General features: G+C 44.9%; 1 protein-coding gene across 4 annotated transcripts; it reads left to right on the top strand.

The window, feature by feature from the left end:
• The first annotated feature begins 291 nt into the window (after nt 1-291).
• Champ1 (chromosome alignment maintaining phosphoprotein 1) lies at nt 292-10,560 on the top strand. Of its 4 annotated transcripts, none has more exons than XM_027387787.2 (2): nt 292-428; nt 7,003-10,560. In XM_027387787.2, the coding sequence occupies exon 2, from the start codon at nt 7,052-7,054 to the stop codon at nt 9,407-9,409; it is 2,358 nt and encodes a 785-aa protein (XP_027243588.1). In that variant the 5' UTR covers nt 292-428; nt 7,003-7,051; the 3' UTR covers nt 9,410-10,560. The 4 variants fall into 4 exon arrangements, with proteins under 4 accessions (XP_027243588.1, XP_027243589.1, XP_027243587.1 ...); XM_027387788.2 differs by having other exon boundaries at nt 297-428; nt 7,006-10,560; XM_027387786.2 differs by having other exon boundaries at nt 313-451; nt 7,006-10,560.
• The last annotated feature ends 8,604 nt before the right edge of the window (nt 10,561-19,164 follow it).

Below are 19,164 nucleotides of genomic sequence, written 5' to 3'. Positions count from 1 at the left end.
TCATTGCAACTGCAAATGAAGACGATTTCTGGAATTTGAATTTGGAGACAAGAAACCTGTTCACTGTCTTCTAAAAGCTTTGTATTTATTTTGCATTTCTATTAAAGACAATATGCCAACGAATGCGTCCTTCAGCAGAAGGAACAAAAGACAAAAGGAGGAGGGGAAAAAAAAAAAAGGAAAGAAGGCGTGGAGACAGGAACCCCACGCCAGGGGTAGAACCGCTTGCGTCCCCCAGCTCTGCCCAGCTGGGGAACCTTAGGGGCCGGGGGAGGGAGAGACCCGGAGGCACGCGAAGGCACTTCCGGTGCGAGCGCGCGATACTTCCCGGCTGGTCTTCGGTCCAGCCGCCATTCCCGAGGCCGTGCGGCCGGCCGGCGTTTCATGTGGGCGTTTCCTCTTCTTCACTCCAAGAACCTCGCCCGAGGGTGAGGAGCTGGCGGGCGCCTCGGTACGGGCTGCTGAAGGCGGGAGGGCGGGCGCCTTGGTGAGGGCGAGCGGGCGCCTTGGTGCTCTCGGCGCGGCCTGGAGGCCGGAGCGTACCGTGGGCTCCTCCTGCTTGCCGCCTCGATGGCCGGCCGGGGTTGGAGGGGCCAATGTGGGTCTCGAATTTGCTGTAAAGCTGCTCTCCAGACTCCCCAAGGACCGGTGACCCTCAGCAGAAGCCACACCCCCACGTGGACTACCGACGGGGTTAGCCTTGTCCCGGGAGCCCAGCCCGGTGTTTCCGAGTAAGGGCCAACCCTTTGGCACTTTCCGCGGAGTGTAAATTGGGACCAGCCCAGCGTTGCCTCTCTTTTAAACTTAAGGTCGCTCGGTGCCCCCCAGGTAAACCAATCGTGCTTGTCAGGAACTCGGAGCAGTGAAGTTACTCTGAGGACCTCAATGGAGCACAGGTGATGCGCAAATCGCTCTGGAGCATCAAGAGCGGCCTCGCCTGTAAACCGTGGACGTCCTAAATTAGGCTGGGGTTGCGGCTCGCTGGTTGAGCCCTTGCTTAGCAAGAGTGAGGCCTTGGGTTCCATCCCGGCACTAGGGAACAAAAAGTATCAGCCGTTACAAATTACCCCACTAATTAACGCAAATTGTTAATAGAGTCGGAAAAAATATGTAGGAACGTGGGAGTTCTTTGTGGTTTCTGTTCGTTTTTCTTTTAAACACAAAACCAGTCAAAAATTTATAACCTTAAAAAAAAAAACAGCTATTCATAAAGAACAGTGTTACATAGTATGTGTGATCAAAAATAATTTGGGAGATGAAAGAGTTCATCTTACAGGTGGTAGTCTGTTGAGGGAATTAAGGGCAGGGACTCAAGCAGAAAACACAGAGTGAAACTATTTACTGGCTTGCTCCCAGCCTCAGTTCTGCTCTCTTTCTGATCCAGCAAAGGGATGGTACTTCCTATATCTATTGAAAATCAAGAAAATGCCCCACATTTTCTTGTCTATAAACCAATCAGATAGACATCTCTTCATCTGAGGCTCCCTTTCCCCAGGGTGTCGACAGCCAGTCAGCTTACACGTGTTCATTGTTAAACTTTCAATATCAAGATGCATTATTAAAGATTTACTTATTTATTTTATGGCTATGTTTTATCGACTTTATGCTAGAAGAGGGCATCAGATCCCATTATAGATGGTTGTGAGCCACCATGTGCTTGCTGGGAATTGAACTCAGTACCTCTCGGAGAGCAGCCAGTGTTCTTAACCTCTGAGCCATCTCTCCAGCCCCCAAAATGTATTTTTAAAAGATGATCAATAAGGCTGGGCATGATGGCATACACCTTTAATCCCCAGCACTCGAGAAGCAGATTCAGCCTGGTTTAACATAGTGAGTTCCAGGACAGCAGAGCTATGCAGAAAGGCCTTGTCTTTTTTAAAAAAAAAAAAAAAAAAGACCCAACTATCAAATAGTATTTGGTCTCAAGGAAGAAAGTGTGTGGGGTAGATGTGAGACAGATACCTTATAATGTACCATTGTATAGAAGACTACTGTGCCTCTGCCTCCCGAGTGCTGGGATCAAAGACGTGCGCCACCAACACCCGGCTTTAGTGGGTTATTTTTGCAGTTAGTGTTGGCAGTGCTGGAATCTACGCTCTAGTCTGTGGGCATTGTTAGCAAAGATTCGGAATCGGGCCTTTTAAGAGTTACTTTCTCTCAAGAAAGGGTATGGAGTTGAGTTGGTGGGGAGGATCTGTGAGGAGTTGGGGAAGGCAAATCACGATCAGAATGTATTGAAGGTAAACAATTTTTTTCATTTAAAAAGCCCTTAAGAATGCTAACAAAATTAAAAAGATGGAGTTCCTTTCTCAGCTTTTTTCTCTGAGAAATGAAGAAGTTGGGCCCAAGTCCTCTAGGTCATTTTGGTCCTGTATTGATTGCTAATTTCTCATTGTACTACTCGACAAAACACCTGGTTCTGAAAGACCCCCGGGAACTCAGGCCCCCAGGACCTCTGTCCAGGAACTTGGCCACCCCAATCACCAGATGGAGTCGAAAGTTTGATGCAAACTGCAGGAGGCTTTATTGTAGTTGTTTAACGCTGGTCTTTCATCCACCCACCATGGCGGATGGCTAGGAAAGACAGCTCGAAGACTCTGCATAGAGATCTTATAGGGCAGCGTAAGGGGAGTGTCAAGGGGTATGCACAGGCTCAGGATTGGTGTGGCTCCAGGCTTGGAGGGTTTGCCCTGTGTTGATTGGTCAACTGGTTGTTATGGCCGATAGGCTCTCCCAGGGTGGTTGCTCTGCGTGTCATTGTTGTGCACTTGTCCGTAAAGCACACCCAGAGCCGTAAAGCATGGCACCACCAGCTAACTTCTGATTGGTTTGCTGCCACGAGGCAGTCACCTAACCTCCTAGTGACCAAAGCAAGGTGTTCGGCTGCTATGGCTGCTGAAACGGGGAGCTGGTGCCTTCAGTTCCAATTCATGATAAAGCATTTTATAAAACTTTTCTGGGGCTGGGAAGCTGGTTCAATGATTAAGAAAACTTCTTCTTGCAGAAAACCCAGGTTTGATTCTCAGCACCCACAGGGTAGCTCACAACTGTCTGTAGCCCTAGTTCCGATGCACTCTTCTGACCTCTGTGGGTACCAGGTACACATGCAGTGCACAGACATAAATGTAAGCAAAGTACTCAGATACATAAATTTTTCAAAAAGTAAAGCTTTTCTGTATTATCCATAAATTTTCTTTAATGACATTACATGTCTGTGTTCATAAGTGATTATTTTTTTAATACTGCTTGCCAACTGTTTGTATATTTGCTAGGATTCCCCTCCCTCCTTTATTCTTTCCATTGCTAATGGTAGGCAAGTGCTATTCCCTTAAACCACACCCGTGGCCCCTATTTAGAGTTTTGTTTGTTTGTTTTTCCCGGAGACAGGGTTTCCTCTGTGTAGCTTTGGAGCCTATCCTGGCACTCGCTCTGGAGACCAGGCTGGCCTTGAACTCACAGAGATCCGCCTGCCTCTGCCTCCCGAGTGCTGGGATTAAAGGTGTGCGCCACTAACACCCGGCCTATTAGAGACTCTTAAAAGCATTCTTGCACACTGCAAGGCCAAGATGGTTAATTCTAACTCAGGCGAATCTGAGTTCAAGACCAGCCTGGTCTATAGAGTGATTTCTAGGACAGTCAGGGCTACACAGAGAAACCCTGTCTTGGGGAGAAATGCTTATCTAGAGCTGGAGACTGGAGGAGCACCCTAGGTTTGTGCATTTGATAAGGGATTACAAAGCTTGATTGTGCTGGCTTTTCTATGTTTGATCATAGTATCTGAGGATATCTTATCCTTTGTCAGGTTCTGATTATTTGCCTGATGTTGATTGAATAGGACATTTAGTGTTAGTCTTCCCTTTCCTCAGCTGTGTATTGGAGTTATTGATGCATTTTTATTTTTGAGACAGGATCTGGGTATCCCAGGCCTGAAACACAGTCTGTAGCTGAGGGTGACCTTGAACTTCTGATCCTCCTTCAGGCTCTTGATTTTATTTTTGTATTTTGTTTTTCCAGACAGGGTTTCTCAGTGGCCTTGGAGGCTGTCCTGGAACTAGCTCTTGCAGACCAGGCTGGTCTTGATCCGCCTGCCTCTGCCTCCCGAGTGCTGGGAGTAAAGGCGTGGGCCGCCAACACCCGGCAAGCTCTTGATTTTTGAAATGGGCAACACAGGTCTTCCCTGGTTTTAAAGTTTGAGTTTTAAGATTGGGACGTTTCCAGTCTTCATGGGACGGTGTTATGACTGCTCAAGTACTTTCTAAGCACACACTGCCGGGGACATGAAAGGGTTACAGAGGTGAACAAATGGATGGCTTGTCCTGGCTCTAGAGAGCTGTGGCCTAGCATGTAGTCAAGCTGAGGACAGGTGGTAATGGGTTTGTGGGAAATGCACATCTTGACTGTGATTGAAGGGAAGTGAGAGGAAGTGGGAATGTGCCTTGCTTTAAGGTGGGACCTGTCTAAAGGATGAATGGACTTGCCTTTTGGGTAAGGTAACAAGATGGACAATAAAGGAGAAAAAAATGCCTTGGGGAGGGTGTTGGTGGCTCATGCCTTTAATCCCAGCACTCAGGAGGCAGAGCAGGTGGATCTCTGTAAGTTCGAGACCAGCCTGGTCTAGCTAGTTCCAGGACAGCCTCCAAAGCCACAGAGAAACCCTGTCTCAAAAAACCAAAAAAAAGCTTTGGGAAAGAGCTGTTGTTTGAAGAGTCAGGGAATTACATGTGAATAGCACCTGCAGGAATTAGACTAAAGAACGTCATGTGCCATGTTTATATTTATACTGAATGTGTCTAGGAGACAAAGGAGTTGTGAGCAGGCAGTTTACACTAATTGGGCTTTTGAGTTTGGGAGATGACTTGGAGGTACGTCACAGGTGGGGTTGAGAAGAAGAGGGGCAGGGCTGCAGGGTGAAAGTGGTGTTGGGGGAAGGGTGGTGCTAGAACTCACCAGGAGTGTATTGGCAGTGGTTGTCTGCCTGGCCAAATAGTGCTTTCCTTTTCACAGAGCCCTTTTGCTTTCTGTTCTTGGTCCTCTTGATTATAGTATTCACGACGACTGGATGTCAGTGATGGTTGGGGTGAACAGAATATCTGTGTTTGTTTTTTTGGTTTGGTTTGGTTTGGTTTGGTTTGGTTTGGTTTGGTTTGGTTTTTCAAGACAGGGTTTCTTTGTGGCTTTGGAGGCTGTCCTGGAGCTAGCTCTTGTAGACCAGGCTGGTCTTGAACTCAACGAGATCCGCCTGCCTTTGCCTCCTGAGTGCTGGGATTAAAGGCATGCACTGCGGCCACCACCACCACATGGCTTGGTTTTTTGTTTGTTTGTTTGTTTGTTTGTTTACCTAGACAATACTCTGTATTATAGTCCTGGCTGTCCTGGAACTCCCTGTAGATCAGGCTAGCCTCGAACTAGTTGCACCAGCAATCTGAGTGCTTGTCAAGAATGTGGGTTAATATTTCCTGAAATTACATAAGCCATGAATTAATGGGGGAGTGACAACATTGGAGGGACTGCAATGGGGAAGATTATGTAAATACAGTACATATCTCTGAAATTTTAAAAAGTTTTTAAGACATTCAAATAAAATAAAAATGAAAAACAACAAACCAAAGATATAAGTGTCTACAAAGAAGAATGAAACAATTGAAATTAGGAAAAACATACTAAATGATTGAAAAAAATAATGGGGTAAGAAAGCATAATTTAAGCCAAATGTGGTGATGCATTTGTAATCCTAGCAGGTGGGAGGTCTAGGCAGGTGGATCAACAGTTTGAGGTCAGCTGAGTGTTGGCAGCACACAATTTTAATCCCAGCAGAGACAGAGACAGGCGGATGTCTGTGAGTTATCCTAAAACTTGCCATGTAGACCAAGCTGGCCTTGAAGTTTTAGGATAGCCAGGTCTACACAGAGAAACCCTTGTCTTGAAAAACTAAAAAGAAAAGCATAGTAAAGCTGGTGTGGTAGGTTACTTCTATAATCCCCAGTACTCATGTGGTTGAGGCAGGAGGATTATATTCAGTTTTCAGGTGGTTATTGAGTGCTACCTAGCAACACCCTTCCTTTTTTTTTTTAAAGGAAGTAAACAAAGAAGAAAGGAAAACTTTAAGCATCAGTAGTGACATACTACTTGCCACCTATATATAGCAAGGATTTTTAATGTTATTCATTTTTGAGGAGTTGGGGAAATCTTTCTCATCTGTACTCTTGCATATTTTTAAATTTAATCAAGTACTTTGAACCATGAAATATTCTCTACAAAACTACACAAAGAGTAGAAGAAAATTCTATGCTTACTCTCTGTATAAAAATGCCCTAGATGGACTCTTAAAGTGGTTAGACACAGATAAATGTAGTATGAACCATGTGTGTCACACACTGTGTCCTTGAACATTTCCTCAGTGACACTAGCTGCAGTGAAAACACTGACTTACAATTCCAGCCTCCATAATATTCCCTGTCTGACCGTTGCTGGAGTGCTCTGGAAAGTGCTGTGGGGTCTCACTCAGAGGCCTTTCCAGCAGCTTATCTGTTTTTATCCCAGGATGGATAAATCTTACAAAAACTGATAGAAACGATAGCCATTCAGGTTAAAACAGCCTTTCCATAGCTAGACTTACTAATTTATTTCCTGGAAAGGATCTAAAGTTAAGATGTGTGTTATCACCTTTGTGTGTTGACAGCTTGTAGATTCAGGATTTTAGGATCAAGTGTAAAGCTACAAAAAATTCATTTTTGAGAACCTGAGAGTCCTAAACCTGAACTAGAGGAAGTCAAGTCAGTTGGTTTCTCTGAAAACGCAGTTTCTTCGCCTGTAGATGAAAATACTTGAGTGATGGTGTCAGGAGGACCATGTTAGGAATCAGTCTCCCACAGGGCAGCCTGCGGAAGTGTTTTGTGCAGCAGCTTCTGCCTTCTGGACTTGAAGCTGTGCATTGAGTGTTTACTGAGGACAGTGTCCCTGCAATAATCTCTCTCTCCCTCTCTGTCTCTCTCTCTGTTACAGCAGAGTGGAAAGCTGTTAAAACACACGAAGCCATCTGCATTAGCGTAAGATGGAAGTGTTCCCGGAACTGCATACTCCGTCACTAAGCTTGGAGTGTGATCACTGTGGTTTTAGAGGCACTGATTATGAGAATGTGCAGATCCACATGGGCTCCATCCATCCTGAGTTTTGTGATGATATGGACACTGGAGGACTAGGCAAGTTGATATTTTACCAGAAGAGTGCAAAGCTCTTCCACTGCCATAAGTGCTTCTTTACCAGCAAGATGTACTCTAATGTGTACTATCACATCACAGCCAAACATTCGGCCTCAGAGAAGTGGAGTGACAAGCCAAAGGACCAGTTGAGCAAAGAGACCCAGTCTGTAAAAAGCCCTTCCCTTCCTGAACACCAGAGCACAGCCTTTGACCCAGCAGAAGTGAGGCCTACTCCAGCCCTCCCTGTAGAAACACAGAAAACTGGTCCCAGTTTGTCTCCAGAGCCACAGAAGTCTGTTCCTCCTGCCCTGGAGCCTCAGGATTCTGGCCCTGTCTCTCCTGAGCCACAGGCACCTTGTCTTCCTGCTGAGGCCTCAAAAACTGCTTCTGTTTCTTCTCCTGAATGCCTGGACACAGCCAGTGTGGTTTCTGAGCTGCAGAAGGCTGGTCCTGCTTCCCCTGAGTCTGTCAAGTCTGCTCTTGTTAGCTCCAAACCCCAGAAGCACTCTCCCTTTGCAGATACAGGGGCCCCCCCTTCTGCCTTGTCTCCAGAGTCACCAGTTCTGGCCACATCTCCTGAGCCTTGGGGGCCATCCCTAACTGCATCTCCTGAGTCTCGGAAGCCATCCCCATCAGAGTCTCCTGAGCCAAGGAAGCCATTCCCTGCCATCACTTCAGAGCCACGGAGACCAGCCCCAGCAGTATCACCAGGTTCCTGGAAGCCAGGACCACCTGGTTCTCCTCGGCCTTGGAAATCCAGTCCTTCAGCGACATCGGGACCTTGGAAATCATCTAAACCTGCTCCATCTATTTCTCCTGGACCTTGGAAGCCAATACCATCTGTATCGCCTGGGCCTTGGAAGGCAGCTCCACCTGTTTCCTCTGCATCCTGGAAGTCTTCAGTTTCATCTGGTTCCTGGAAAACGCCCCCCACATCCCCAGAGTCATGGAAGTCTGGTCCCCCTGAGCTCCGAAAGACGCCTCTTGCTTTGCCACCTGAACACTGGAAGGCAGTGCCCCCTGTGCCTCCTGAGCTTCGAAGACCAGGTCCGCCTCTCTCCCCCGAGATCCGAAGTCCAGCAGGATCTCCAGAGCTCAGGAAGCCTTCAGGGTCCCCAGACCTTCGGAAGCTTTCTCCTGACCAGCGGAAAAGCTCTCCTGCTTCACTTGATTTCTCTGAGTCCCAGAAAAGTTCTCGTGGTTCTCCTGAGTCCTCCTTCATTACAGAGTCTCAGAAGCCTAGTGTCTTCCCCGAGGCACGGAAACATGCTTCTCCTGGCTCATCTGAGCCCCCAAAGGTGACCTCAGACATATGGAAGCCTGTCCTCTCTATTGATGCTGAGCCTAGGAAGTCCACACTGTTTCCTGAGCCCCCCAAAACAGTCCTTCCCGCTTCTCCTGAGCCACGGAAACGTGCACTTTTCCCAGAGTCCCGGAAGCATGTACTTTTCCCTGAGCTCCCCAAATCTGCTGTGTTCTCTGATACTCAGAAGGCCACTGAGCTTAGTGAGGAGCTACAGCTGGAAGCTGTAGATGATGCAAAATGTGATAGTGTGGTCCAGGAAGGGCTTCTGGCTACACCCAAGAAACTGTTAGAAGATGCTTTATTTCCTTCTTCCAAGAAGCTCAAGAAAGACAGCCAAGAGAACTCGGATGCTGAGCTCAGTAGCAGTGAGTACATCAGAACAGATTTAGACACCATAGATATCAAGGGCCAGGAGTCAAGCAGCGACCAAGAACAGGTGGATGTAGAATCTATTGATTTTGGCAAAGAAAACAAAATGGAGATGAGTAGTCCTGAGCAGTCCAAAAATGTGCTTCAGTTCACTGAAGAGAAGGAGGCATTCATTTCTGAGGAAGAGATTGCAAAATATATGAAGCGTGGAAAAGGGAAGTATTATTGCAAAATTTGTTGCTGTCGTGCCATGAAAAAAGGTGCTGTTTTGCATCACTTAGTTAATAAGCACAATGTTCATAGCCCATACAAATGCACAATTTGTGGGAAAGCATTTCTTTTGGAGTCTCTTCTTAAAAATCACGTAGCAGCCCATGGGCAAAGTTTACTTAAATGCCCACGCTGTAATTTTGAATCAAATTTCCCAAGAGGCTTTAAGAAACATTTAACTCATTGTCAAAGCCGGCATAATGAAGAGGCAAATAAGAAGCTGATGGAAGCTCTTGAATCACCATTGGAGGAGCCACAGATGTGACTTTCAAACAATACCTGCTCTGCAATGTTTTTTGCCAAACTCAAGCTTGTTGAATAGCCTAGTAGATGCTGTGTAGTGTATCCTGTTCGTCTTAATAGTGTTATAAAGAATAAGCACTTGGTTACTTTTTTTATGTGACCTCCTGTTTATGTGGCTGGCTGTTTTATAAGTCAATACATTTCTGTTATGTATTCCAGATGGATATAACTCATTATCCTTAAACTCATTTTAGTCATAATACAAGGAGTGGGAGGAGATAGGCAGTTCATTTAGTAAACAAGTTTAAACCTAATTAAAACCTTTCTCCTCTCTCTTCCTTCCTCCCTCCCTCTTTCTCCTTCTCTCCCCCCTCTCTCTCTCTGTGTGTGTGATTGATTTCAGATCATAAAAACTATTAGGTAGAGGGCTCAGTGGTAGAGCACTTGCCTAGCATGTTTTGAATATTAACTGTTCCACAGTTCAATCCCTAGTACCTTAAAAAAAAACAAAACAAAACAAAAAAAAAGATGGTTTGAGAATTGAGCATGAAAAGTAAATTTGAGAAAAATTTTGTTAACCTTATAAGTACTTTTGAATCATGTTTCATATCCTCTTTCTTCATGTAAAATCAGTATAAGAATCTTTAATACTTTCCTGGGTGTTGTGGAGCTGGAGTCTTAGGGGTCACTGGTTTTCTGCTGATAGGACAATTGAGTATACCTAAGTGGTTTTGCAAAGACTGAGAAGACCATGTGATTAAGGCTACGCTTAGCTGTAGTTATTTTCAGTTGTGTCTTGGCCCTCACTCGCTTCTCTGCCAGTTCACATTAGCAGATGATCCATAATTGCCAAACCCCCTACTCCTGAGCCTTCCATGCTCCCTGCTGGGGCTAAGACCTGGGTAATAATGAGAAGGAGCTGAAAGTCATCCCGACTCACAGTTCAAAATGAATGAATAGATAGGAAGTACACACTAGCCTCAGTTACATGAGAGGCCAAGGATCACTTGAGCCCAGCCTGGGCAGCATAGCGAAACCTGTAGAAACATTCTGATTTTCTTTCTCACAGTTTTGTCATTGTAAATACCTTGTTTCTCTTCATGGATGATGATTTTAATGTACTTTGTTAAATGTTTATCAACCAAATTAAAAAGGCTTTGGCTTTCATGTTAATATCTTCGTGTACTTTCTTTTAATAATTGTGTTATAGTCATGACTTCTGTCATTGTGTCAGATACTTGAGGAAGATAGTTTGGGAAATGTCCCGCGTGCTCTGTATTTCTCGCCAGCAAGAAATCATACACGGGACACTCGGATCCTTCTGCAGACAAGCTTTAATGCATCTTGAGAGTGAAAGAGCAAAAGCTTCCCAGAGCGAGACACTAAACCAAGAAAACCATCCCTTATAAAGGCTGGCCAGCCGCCTGGGACGTGTTACCCTATGAATGGCTTCAGCTCCTCAGGCCAAAATGAGCCACGGGATAGGCAGAGATCAAAGGAATGGAGATTACCCAGCGCCTGTGAAGTAATTTACATCTTGGTGTCTTCAGGCACCTATTATTGTAATGGATAATGCAGGAACCGGCTTCCTACAGGGAAAGGCTTATTTTGGCTCATGGGTTGGGAGGTTTCAATAGGTTGTAAGCCTGTGATGTGGAGGAAGGGTATGGCAGAAAAACACTGCTCACCTCATGGCATCCAGGAGTAAAAGAGGAGTGAGGAAGGGCCAGGGTCAAGGCCAAACCTTCCTCCAACTGTGCCACCACCTCCCAGTAGTAGACTCAGTTTTTAGTCTGCTAGTAGTTGAAACCATTGGCCAGAGCAGAGCCCTCATGACCCACTCCTGAAAATGTCCACTCAAGTACATCGGGTGTGCTTCACTAATGCCGTGACATCTCCATCTACTCAAGTCAACCAGATTAGCCACAGAAATTTCCATCTTACAATACTAGTTTTCCTGTGTTGAGCAGCACAGTCTAAGCCATGTTTTCACCAAGTTCTGTAAGTCAGGAGCCACTATGAACATTCTGTTGGAAATCTCTCATGCACATTAGTGTACTAAAGGCTGTTTGATTTCAGTAGTTGCCAGTCTTACCTGCCTCATCTTACCTGTTGTGTGGGATGGCGGTGGTTGTCTACTGCTCGAATCAACACAGTAAGACTTAGGTGGATGGGTTCTAAGCCTTTAACTCCACTTTTGATTTAAGCCAGGGTTTCTCAGCATGTAGGTCACAACCCCTGAAGGGGTTGTATGTTGTGTTTTTGCTCTTTTGACTTTTTGAGTGGCCCGCCACCCAGCTCCCAAATAAATCACACGAAGGCATATTCTTAACTATCTAGCCAGCTTTTCTTAAATTAACCTGCCTACCTTTTTGCTCTGGGATTTTTATCTTTCTTCTGTATTTCTTCTTACTCTGTGGCTGGCCCCCTGACATCCTCCACTCCTTGTTTTCTTGCTCTTTTTCTCCTTGTTTGTCCTATTTATTCTCTCTGCCTGCCAATCCTGCCTATCCTTGCTTCAGCCTTGCTATTGGCTGTTCAGCTCTTTATTATACCATTGTGATGGAAAAATTAATAACTAAAAGACAGAAACTTTTAGGCTGTGACAGAGAGAGAGCCCTCTGATTTCGGAGTACGTGACCCAAGCTGGAACCCACGAGCAGCTGGGCCAACATCTGCCCCTACCCCCTTGCCTTGAGAAGACTGGGAACCAAACTCTTGCCCTATCAGTTGTAAAACTTTTACATCACAGGATGGCTTGAGCCCCTAGCCCACAGATGTGCCAATTAATTTTGCCTAATTAGGTGGCAGATATTGCCTTCTTCAAGGCCCTTCATGATAACTGTATGGAAACGTGTGCTAAGTAATCTTTGTAACCATGGGAACCTTGCAAACTAAGTCTCAGGATGCCCCCTCCCCATTTTCTCTAAAAGTGCCTTGCATTTGCGTTTGGAGGCTTCACCTCTCCCGACAGAGGGAAGCCCCCGGCTAGCTGGTTTTCCCTTGGAAATAAACCTTATTGTACTTGATTTGTCTTTCCTCGGCTCCTTGAGGACTTGGGGTCCCTCTCTTGGTGGGCACAACAACCATCAGGTGTTTTAGATAGGCAAAAGAATCACAGCTTCACAGAATTGAACAAATGCAGCATAAACAAAAGCCACACACCTTAAAATAATATTTTGCCACAGTTGTATATCAGATATTTACAATTTTTTTTTCTTTTGCTTTTTCCAGACAGGGTTTCTCTGTGTAGCTTGGAGCCTATCCTGGCACTCTGTAGACCAGGCTGGCCTTGAACTCTGCCTCCCGAGTGCTGGGATCAAAGGCGTGCACCACCAACTCCTAGTTAGATACTTATAACAATTCTTAACCGCAAAATTACAGTTTAGAAAGTAGCAATGAATTTTATGGTTGGGAGTCATCACCATATAAGGAACTATATAAAAGGGATGCTGCATTAGTGAAAGACCCCCGCAGAGGTACTTTCGTAGAAGGAGACCCACACCCAGGAATCAGCGAAACCACGAACTTTGGATGCAAGAGCAAGAGGGTTTATTAATAACACGGATATCCGGGGCTTAGCTTCTGTTTTGCCAAGCCCCGAGCCCCGGAAGGGGGGTCCTTTTTATAAGGGAAAACAGGCACAGTACAGAAGCGAAAAGCATCAAATCAGCATTTTCTCAAGGTTTAATAGTCAGGCGAAACGGCCTTATCTTCTGCTGGTCCAGATGGCTGGCCTTGGGACGGAGCGATCCGGAGCGATCCGGCGGGGGTTGGCCTTGCGCGGGGCGGGGAGTGAGGGCCAGCAGCTGCAGGGATCAAAAGGTCGGGGAGAGTGCTGGGGAGGGAAGGATGTATTCGCGCGCGCCCCGCCAGCTGCCGACCAGAGTAGAAAAGCTACGGCGGGGGGGGGGGGGGGGGGGGTGTGTGTGTGTCTTTCATTAGGAAGGTGAGAACCACCTTAAATTTATATTTACTTATTTTGATTTCATCTGCATTGGTGTTTTGTCTGCATGTATATCTGTATGAGGGCATTGGATCCCCTGGAACTGGAGTTACAGACAGTTGTGAGCTGCCATGTGGGTGCTGGGAATTGAACCGTGGTCCTGTGGAAGACCAGCCAGTGTTCTTAACCACTAAGCCATCTCCTCAGCCCGAGGACCACCTTAAATTTAAACCATCGTTTTTTGTTTTTGTTTATTTGCCTCACACCCTCTGGTTTTAAGAACAACTTACTGTGAATTAATGAAATGACTTGGCATCCTGTGCAACAGCCTCTTATTTTTTAAAGATTTATTTATTTGATTTTTGTTTATCTAAGGTAAACAGCCCTGTTGTTTTGCCTGCATATATTCTGTGTAAGGGTGTCGGATTCCCTGGAACTGGAGTTACAGAAGGTTATGAGCTGCCAAGTCGGTTCTGAGAATTGAACCTGGTCCTTTGGAGGAGCAGCCAGTGCTCTTAACCACTGAGCTGTGAGGAGCCGCACTCACATTCGCCATTACAAGATGGTGCTGACATCCGCTGCTGGATCAAGTAAACAACGTTGGTATCCATGTGCCCAGTGTTTTTCCACTGCCTAGCCCCGCCTATTCCATGGCGTCATATAGGGTGACGAGTCATGCACCTATCCCAGCTGTACACGCATCGCTCAGAGTTTATGAGCCTTTATTAGGGGACAGGATTCTTGGCTCGGGGTCTCCGCTTTTGTAAGCTTATGCTCTCTCTCTCTCAAGACGCATAAAGCTTTACTGCAGAAGGATCCGAGTGTCCTGTGTTGTTCTTGCCGGCAAGACTATTGCGCGGGACACTGAGCCATCTCTCCAGCCTCACAATAGTCTCTTAATAATGTGACCAGCTTAATGCATTTTTATTTTCTTCCTCTGTAAGACTATTTCTAATGAGTTTTCAACTCAGTGTTTCCATGTAATACAATAAGAGTAAACAGTGTCATCTTATTTCAGGACATCCAGGTCTATGGTGTGGGTTCTTTGACTGTCTTGGATACCTGAAAAAGCATCTCAACAGGGTCCTTTAGCCATGTGATTCTCTGGAGTGTCTTCCTACTACTGCCTTACTGGTTTACCACCCCATAGACTGTTGGTAATTGCCTTCCTGGTCTACCACTGCATAAACTGTTGGTAATTGTCTTACTGGTCTACTACAGGTTTACCAATGCATAGACTGTTGATAATTGCTGATGGGCCCTCAAGTTAATCCCAGCTTGCCTAGGACAAAATAAATTCCAATTCTAATTAACCCTTGGGGTCTAGTTGCTGCTGTTGGCAAACTGCTCAAACAGCTTTCCCATCTTGATCTTCTGGTCTGCTTGTCTGCTGATTGACCTGTGGCTCTGCTGAAAGCATGAGAGAGATCCAGGTTCTACTTACATGGCTTTTTCAGAAGTATCTATTTGTACCTCAGGGGTCAAGTAGGTTGGTGTCTGGTCAACAAATGTAAGTGGCCTATATACCCCAAATGTAAGACAAACACATGACTAATATTGTAAAATGTAGCTCTATGCTACTTAAAAGACACAAGAACAATTTTTTCCTTTTTAAATTTAAATTAGAAACAAGCTTCCTTTACGTGTCAATCTCATTTCCCTCTCCCTCCTCTCCTCCCCTGCCCCCCCACCGGCCCCCTATCCCAACCTCTTTCTGCTCCCCAGGGAGGGGAGGCCTTCCATCGGGGATCTTAAAAGTCTGTCATATCATTTGGAGCAGTGTGTCTAGGCTGAGAGAGTATCCCTCTGTATGGAGAGGGCTCCCAAAGTCTATTTGTGTACTAGGGGTAAATACTGATCCACTACCAGTGACCCCATAGACTGTCCAGACCTCCAAATTGACCTCCTCGTTCAGGGGGTCTGGAACAGTCCTATGCTGGTTCCCCAGCTATCAGTCTGGGGTCCATGAGCAACCTCTTGTTTAGGTCAGAGGTCTGTGGGTTTCACCAGCCTGGTCTTGACCCCTTTGCTCATCACTCCTCCCTCTCTGCAACTGAATTCCAGTTCAGTTCAGTGTTTAGCTGTGGGTGTCTGCTTCTGCTTCCCTAAGCTACTGGATGAAGGCTCTAGGATGGCATATAAGGTAATCTTCAATCTCATTATCAGAGAAGGGCATTTAAGGTAGCCTCTGAACTATTGCTTAGATTGTTAGTTGGGATCAACCTTGTAGATCTCTGGACATTTCCCTAGTGCCAGAATTCTCTTTAAACCTATAATGGCTCTCTCTATTATGGTGTCTCTTTTCTTGCTCTCCTCTATTCTTCCCGACTCAATCGTCCTGCTCCCTCATGTCCTCCTCTCCCCTCTACTTCTCCCCCGCTCTTTCTTCTAACTCCCTCTCCCCTCCCCCCATGCTCCCAATTAGCTTAGATCTTGTCCCTTTCCCCTTCTCCAGGGGACCATGTATGTTTCTCTTAGGGTCCTCCTAGCTTCTCTGGCGATGTGGATTGTAAGCTGCTACTTCTTTGCTCTAGATCTAAAATCCATATATGAGTACATACCATTATTGTCAACACAAGAACAAATTTAAGAGAAGAAAAATTGGTTGGTTGTTTTGGAGACAGGGTCTCATGTAGCCCAATTTGACCTTGAACTCATCGTGTAGCTAAGAATGACTTTAAACTTGCGATCCTCCTGTCTCTACCTCAAGTATTTTGAGATTACAGGCATGCAGTATCTTGCCCAGTTTTATGTGGTGCTGGGAATTGAACCCAGAGCCTTGTGCATGTTAAGCAATCACTCTACAACCAAGCTACACCTTTTAAGTTTGGTTTAGGGAAGGAAGTACAACAGCAATATGGGTTATTAATGAACAAGGGATGAATTTAATGACAAATATAATAGTCCTAACTATCTGTACCTTCAAAATATATAGACAAAAGCTGATGAATCTTAAAAAAAAAGTTGGAAAATTAATTTACTTCTTGAATCTTACAAATACAGTGTTATATACAAGATTTGAGCTTCCCTCTAGGGAACTATGTGTCTTATTTTTGAAAAACTCAGGAGCTGAGGATAGGCACATTTCAAGTACTCATGGGCAAGGCTAAAATAATCTGGGCCCTAGAACGAATTGAAGCCTCCAAGGATTGAAACAATGTTTATAACTCTTGTAGAATCAAGCTAGAAATCACTAGTGGAATGACAACTTCCAGATGTTTGGAGATTAAATGACACCATTCTAAACGACAAAAATAGAAGTCATTTTGTATCAAATGATGGTAAATATATGACAAGTATTATGGAGCTAGAATTCTAAAGCTAGAGCTGTGGGTAGAAAAAAGTGATAGTAGAGGGAGGAAATAATTGTTAAGCATCCCTAATTAACAGCTGTGCAGTGAACTTGTCAGGGAGACTTGGAGACTGATCCGACCAAGAAGGCTGTGGAACCAGACCCTCTTAATGAGGTCTGGGCATCTAGGACATGGATGGAAGGACATGAACTAGTGCCACCAGGGTCACTGCATCACACTTGAAAACATGTTGGCTTGTGGGGGGTACATGTTCTGGGACTGATGAGAGTTTTCAAGAATTAGGGGAGAGGTGCTGTGGTTCTGAAATGACAACAAATGAGAGGATGGTGGGTTTGTGCTGTTAGAGAAGCCACAGCTAGGTGGCTCAACCAATTTCACAGTCTTGGAGACTGAGAAGGAAATTTCAAGTAGACAGAGTCACTTCCTGGTCCTTTTTCTGGTTTTCTAAGGACTGTTTTCTCACTAGAAACCCCCCAACCCCAATATGGTAGAGAAAATATCCATATTAGAGAATATGAGTAATTACGAACAAAATTGTAAAAATACATCTACATTATGGTCCTTGTGATGATGTCAGGTAGAAATGAGGAACATGTAATAGACCATATAGAAAAGGGCATCTTAGCTCAACTGCTTGAAACTCCTGCCTCGTAAGAGAACAAGCATTTGCTGCTCCCAGGTTTAGAGGCTGAAAGCCCAAGGTTGGGTGGCCCCTGTCTGACTTCTGTTAAGGGTCTTGTCTTAATGTTCTATTGCTGTGACGAGATACCATGACCTGCTGTAGGAATTTAGCAGAGTCTTTGTGTCTAGGGTAGACATTAGAATGAATAGTTTTCATGGTATCCAGGGTAAACATTAGAGTGGACAGTTGTTTTCTAGAAGTGCTTTGACCTTAAAGAATCATTGTGTAAAGCTGTGATTGTCTTAAGAGATTTGTAGAATTGTTTTTCTGAAGGGTCGTTACAGCCTTTGTACAACTGGTCACAAAGATGCCTCTGGCACACCTGAGGCTCTTGGATTACTGTGTACTGCAAATGGTACACAATAAAAGACTAGAGTTGTGGCTGGAGAGATGGCTCAGCGGTTAAGAACACTGGCTTCTTTTCTAGAGGTCCTGAGTTCAAGACCCATCAATCAAATGGTGGCTCACAGCCATCTGTAATGAAATCTGGTGCCCTCTTCTGGCCTGCAGGCATTCATGAAGACAGGACACTATATATCATAAATAAATACATCTTACAAAAGAAAAAAAAGGACTAGAGTCATGAAGGCTCGTGATGCTTTCCTTTAGAGAAACACAGATTACATTAGGGAACCGTGGTATGAGGAAATAATATAAATCTGGAAATAAAGACTTCAAATACATTTCATTCTAATATGGTGCCAACATTTTGAGGGACAAAGCTTTGAGTGATAAAAGTTTTGTTTATTTTGTTTTGAAACAGTTTCTCTATGTACCTTGGTTGGCCTGTACTCACAAGTTAGCTCAGGGTAGTCTTGAACTTATTGTAATCCTCTTGACTCACCATAATGCTACCATATCAAATTTGAAACAGAATTTTAAATTGATTATGGGACATATTTGTCCATTAGTTTAAAATACTCAAGAGTCTTTCATTTTTGGAAGAGCAGTTCATTTGCTATTTGAACTACTGTGGTAGTTTGAATGTCATTGGCTCCCATAATCTCACAAGGAGTGGCAACATTAAGAGATGTGGCCTTGTTGGAGGAAACGTGTTACTGTGGAGGTGAACTTAGGGTCTCATATATGCTCAAGATACCGCCCAGTGTCTGAGTCGACTTCCTATTGCCTGCAAGATGTAGGACTCTCAGTTACATCTCCAGCACTACGTCTGCCTGCACACTGCCATGCTCCCCACCATGATGATAATGGACTGAACCTCTGAAGTGTAAGCCTGAATTAAATGATTTCCTTTATAAGAGTTGCTGTGGTCATGGTGTCTCTTCACAGCAACTGAAACCCCAAGACAGTTATTAACATTTTGAGGACGGGTGGTTGAGCCTAGCTTGCTGGGACTGCCAGAACCCAGGATTTTATCCAGAATTTTCTGGTTAAATGTATAGCCTAGAAAACAGCCAGGGAGGTGACAACTGCTAATTTCCCCATACAACGATGTGATAGTTTGAATGTAATTGGGAAGTGTGACCTTGTTGGAGTAGGTGTGATCTTTTTGGAGGAGGTGTATCACTGTGAGGGTAGAATTTGAGGTCTCTTTTGCTCAAGCTTCCCTCAGTGTGACTTTCAAATCATTTCCTGTTTCCTTCTGATCAAGATGTAGCCAGCACCATGTCTGCCTGCGTGCCACCATGCTCCCCACCATGGTGATACTAGACCGAACCTCTGAACTCTAAGGGAGCCACCTCAATGAAATGTTTTCCTTTTAAGAATTGCTGTGGTCATGGTGTCTTTTCACAGCAATAGAAACCCTAGTGAAGACAGAACTCAAAAACAAGATGCCCAGATTCACACCTTTCACTGATCACAGCTGGACAAAC

This window comes from Cricetulus griseus (assembly GCF_003668045.3).
Source record: "Cricetulus griseus strain 17A/GY chromosome 1 unlocalized genomic scaffold, alternate assembly CriGri-PICRH-1.0 chr1_1, whole genome shotgun sequence".
Classification (NCBI taxonomy): domain Eukaryota; kingdom Metazoa; phylum Chordata; class Mammalia; order Rodentia; family Cricetidae; genus Cricetulus; species Cricetulus griseus.
The sequence above is the reverse complement of the archived record's forward strand: the minus strand, read 5'-3'. Positions and strand labels throughout refer to the sequence as shown.

Coding starts and splice junctions, on each gene's coding strand:
- Champ1 (XM_027387787.2), top strand. CDS start 7,052: ATGGAAGTGTTCCCGGAACTGCATACTCCGTCACTAAGCTTGGAGTGT.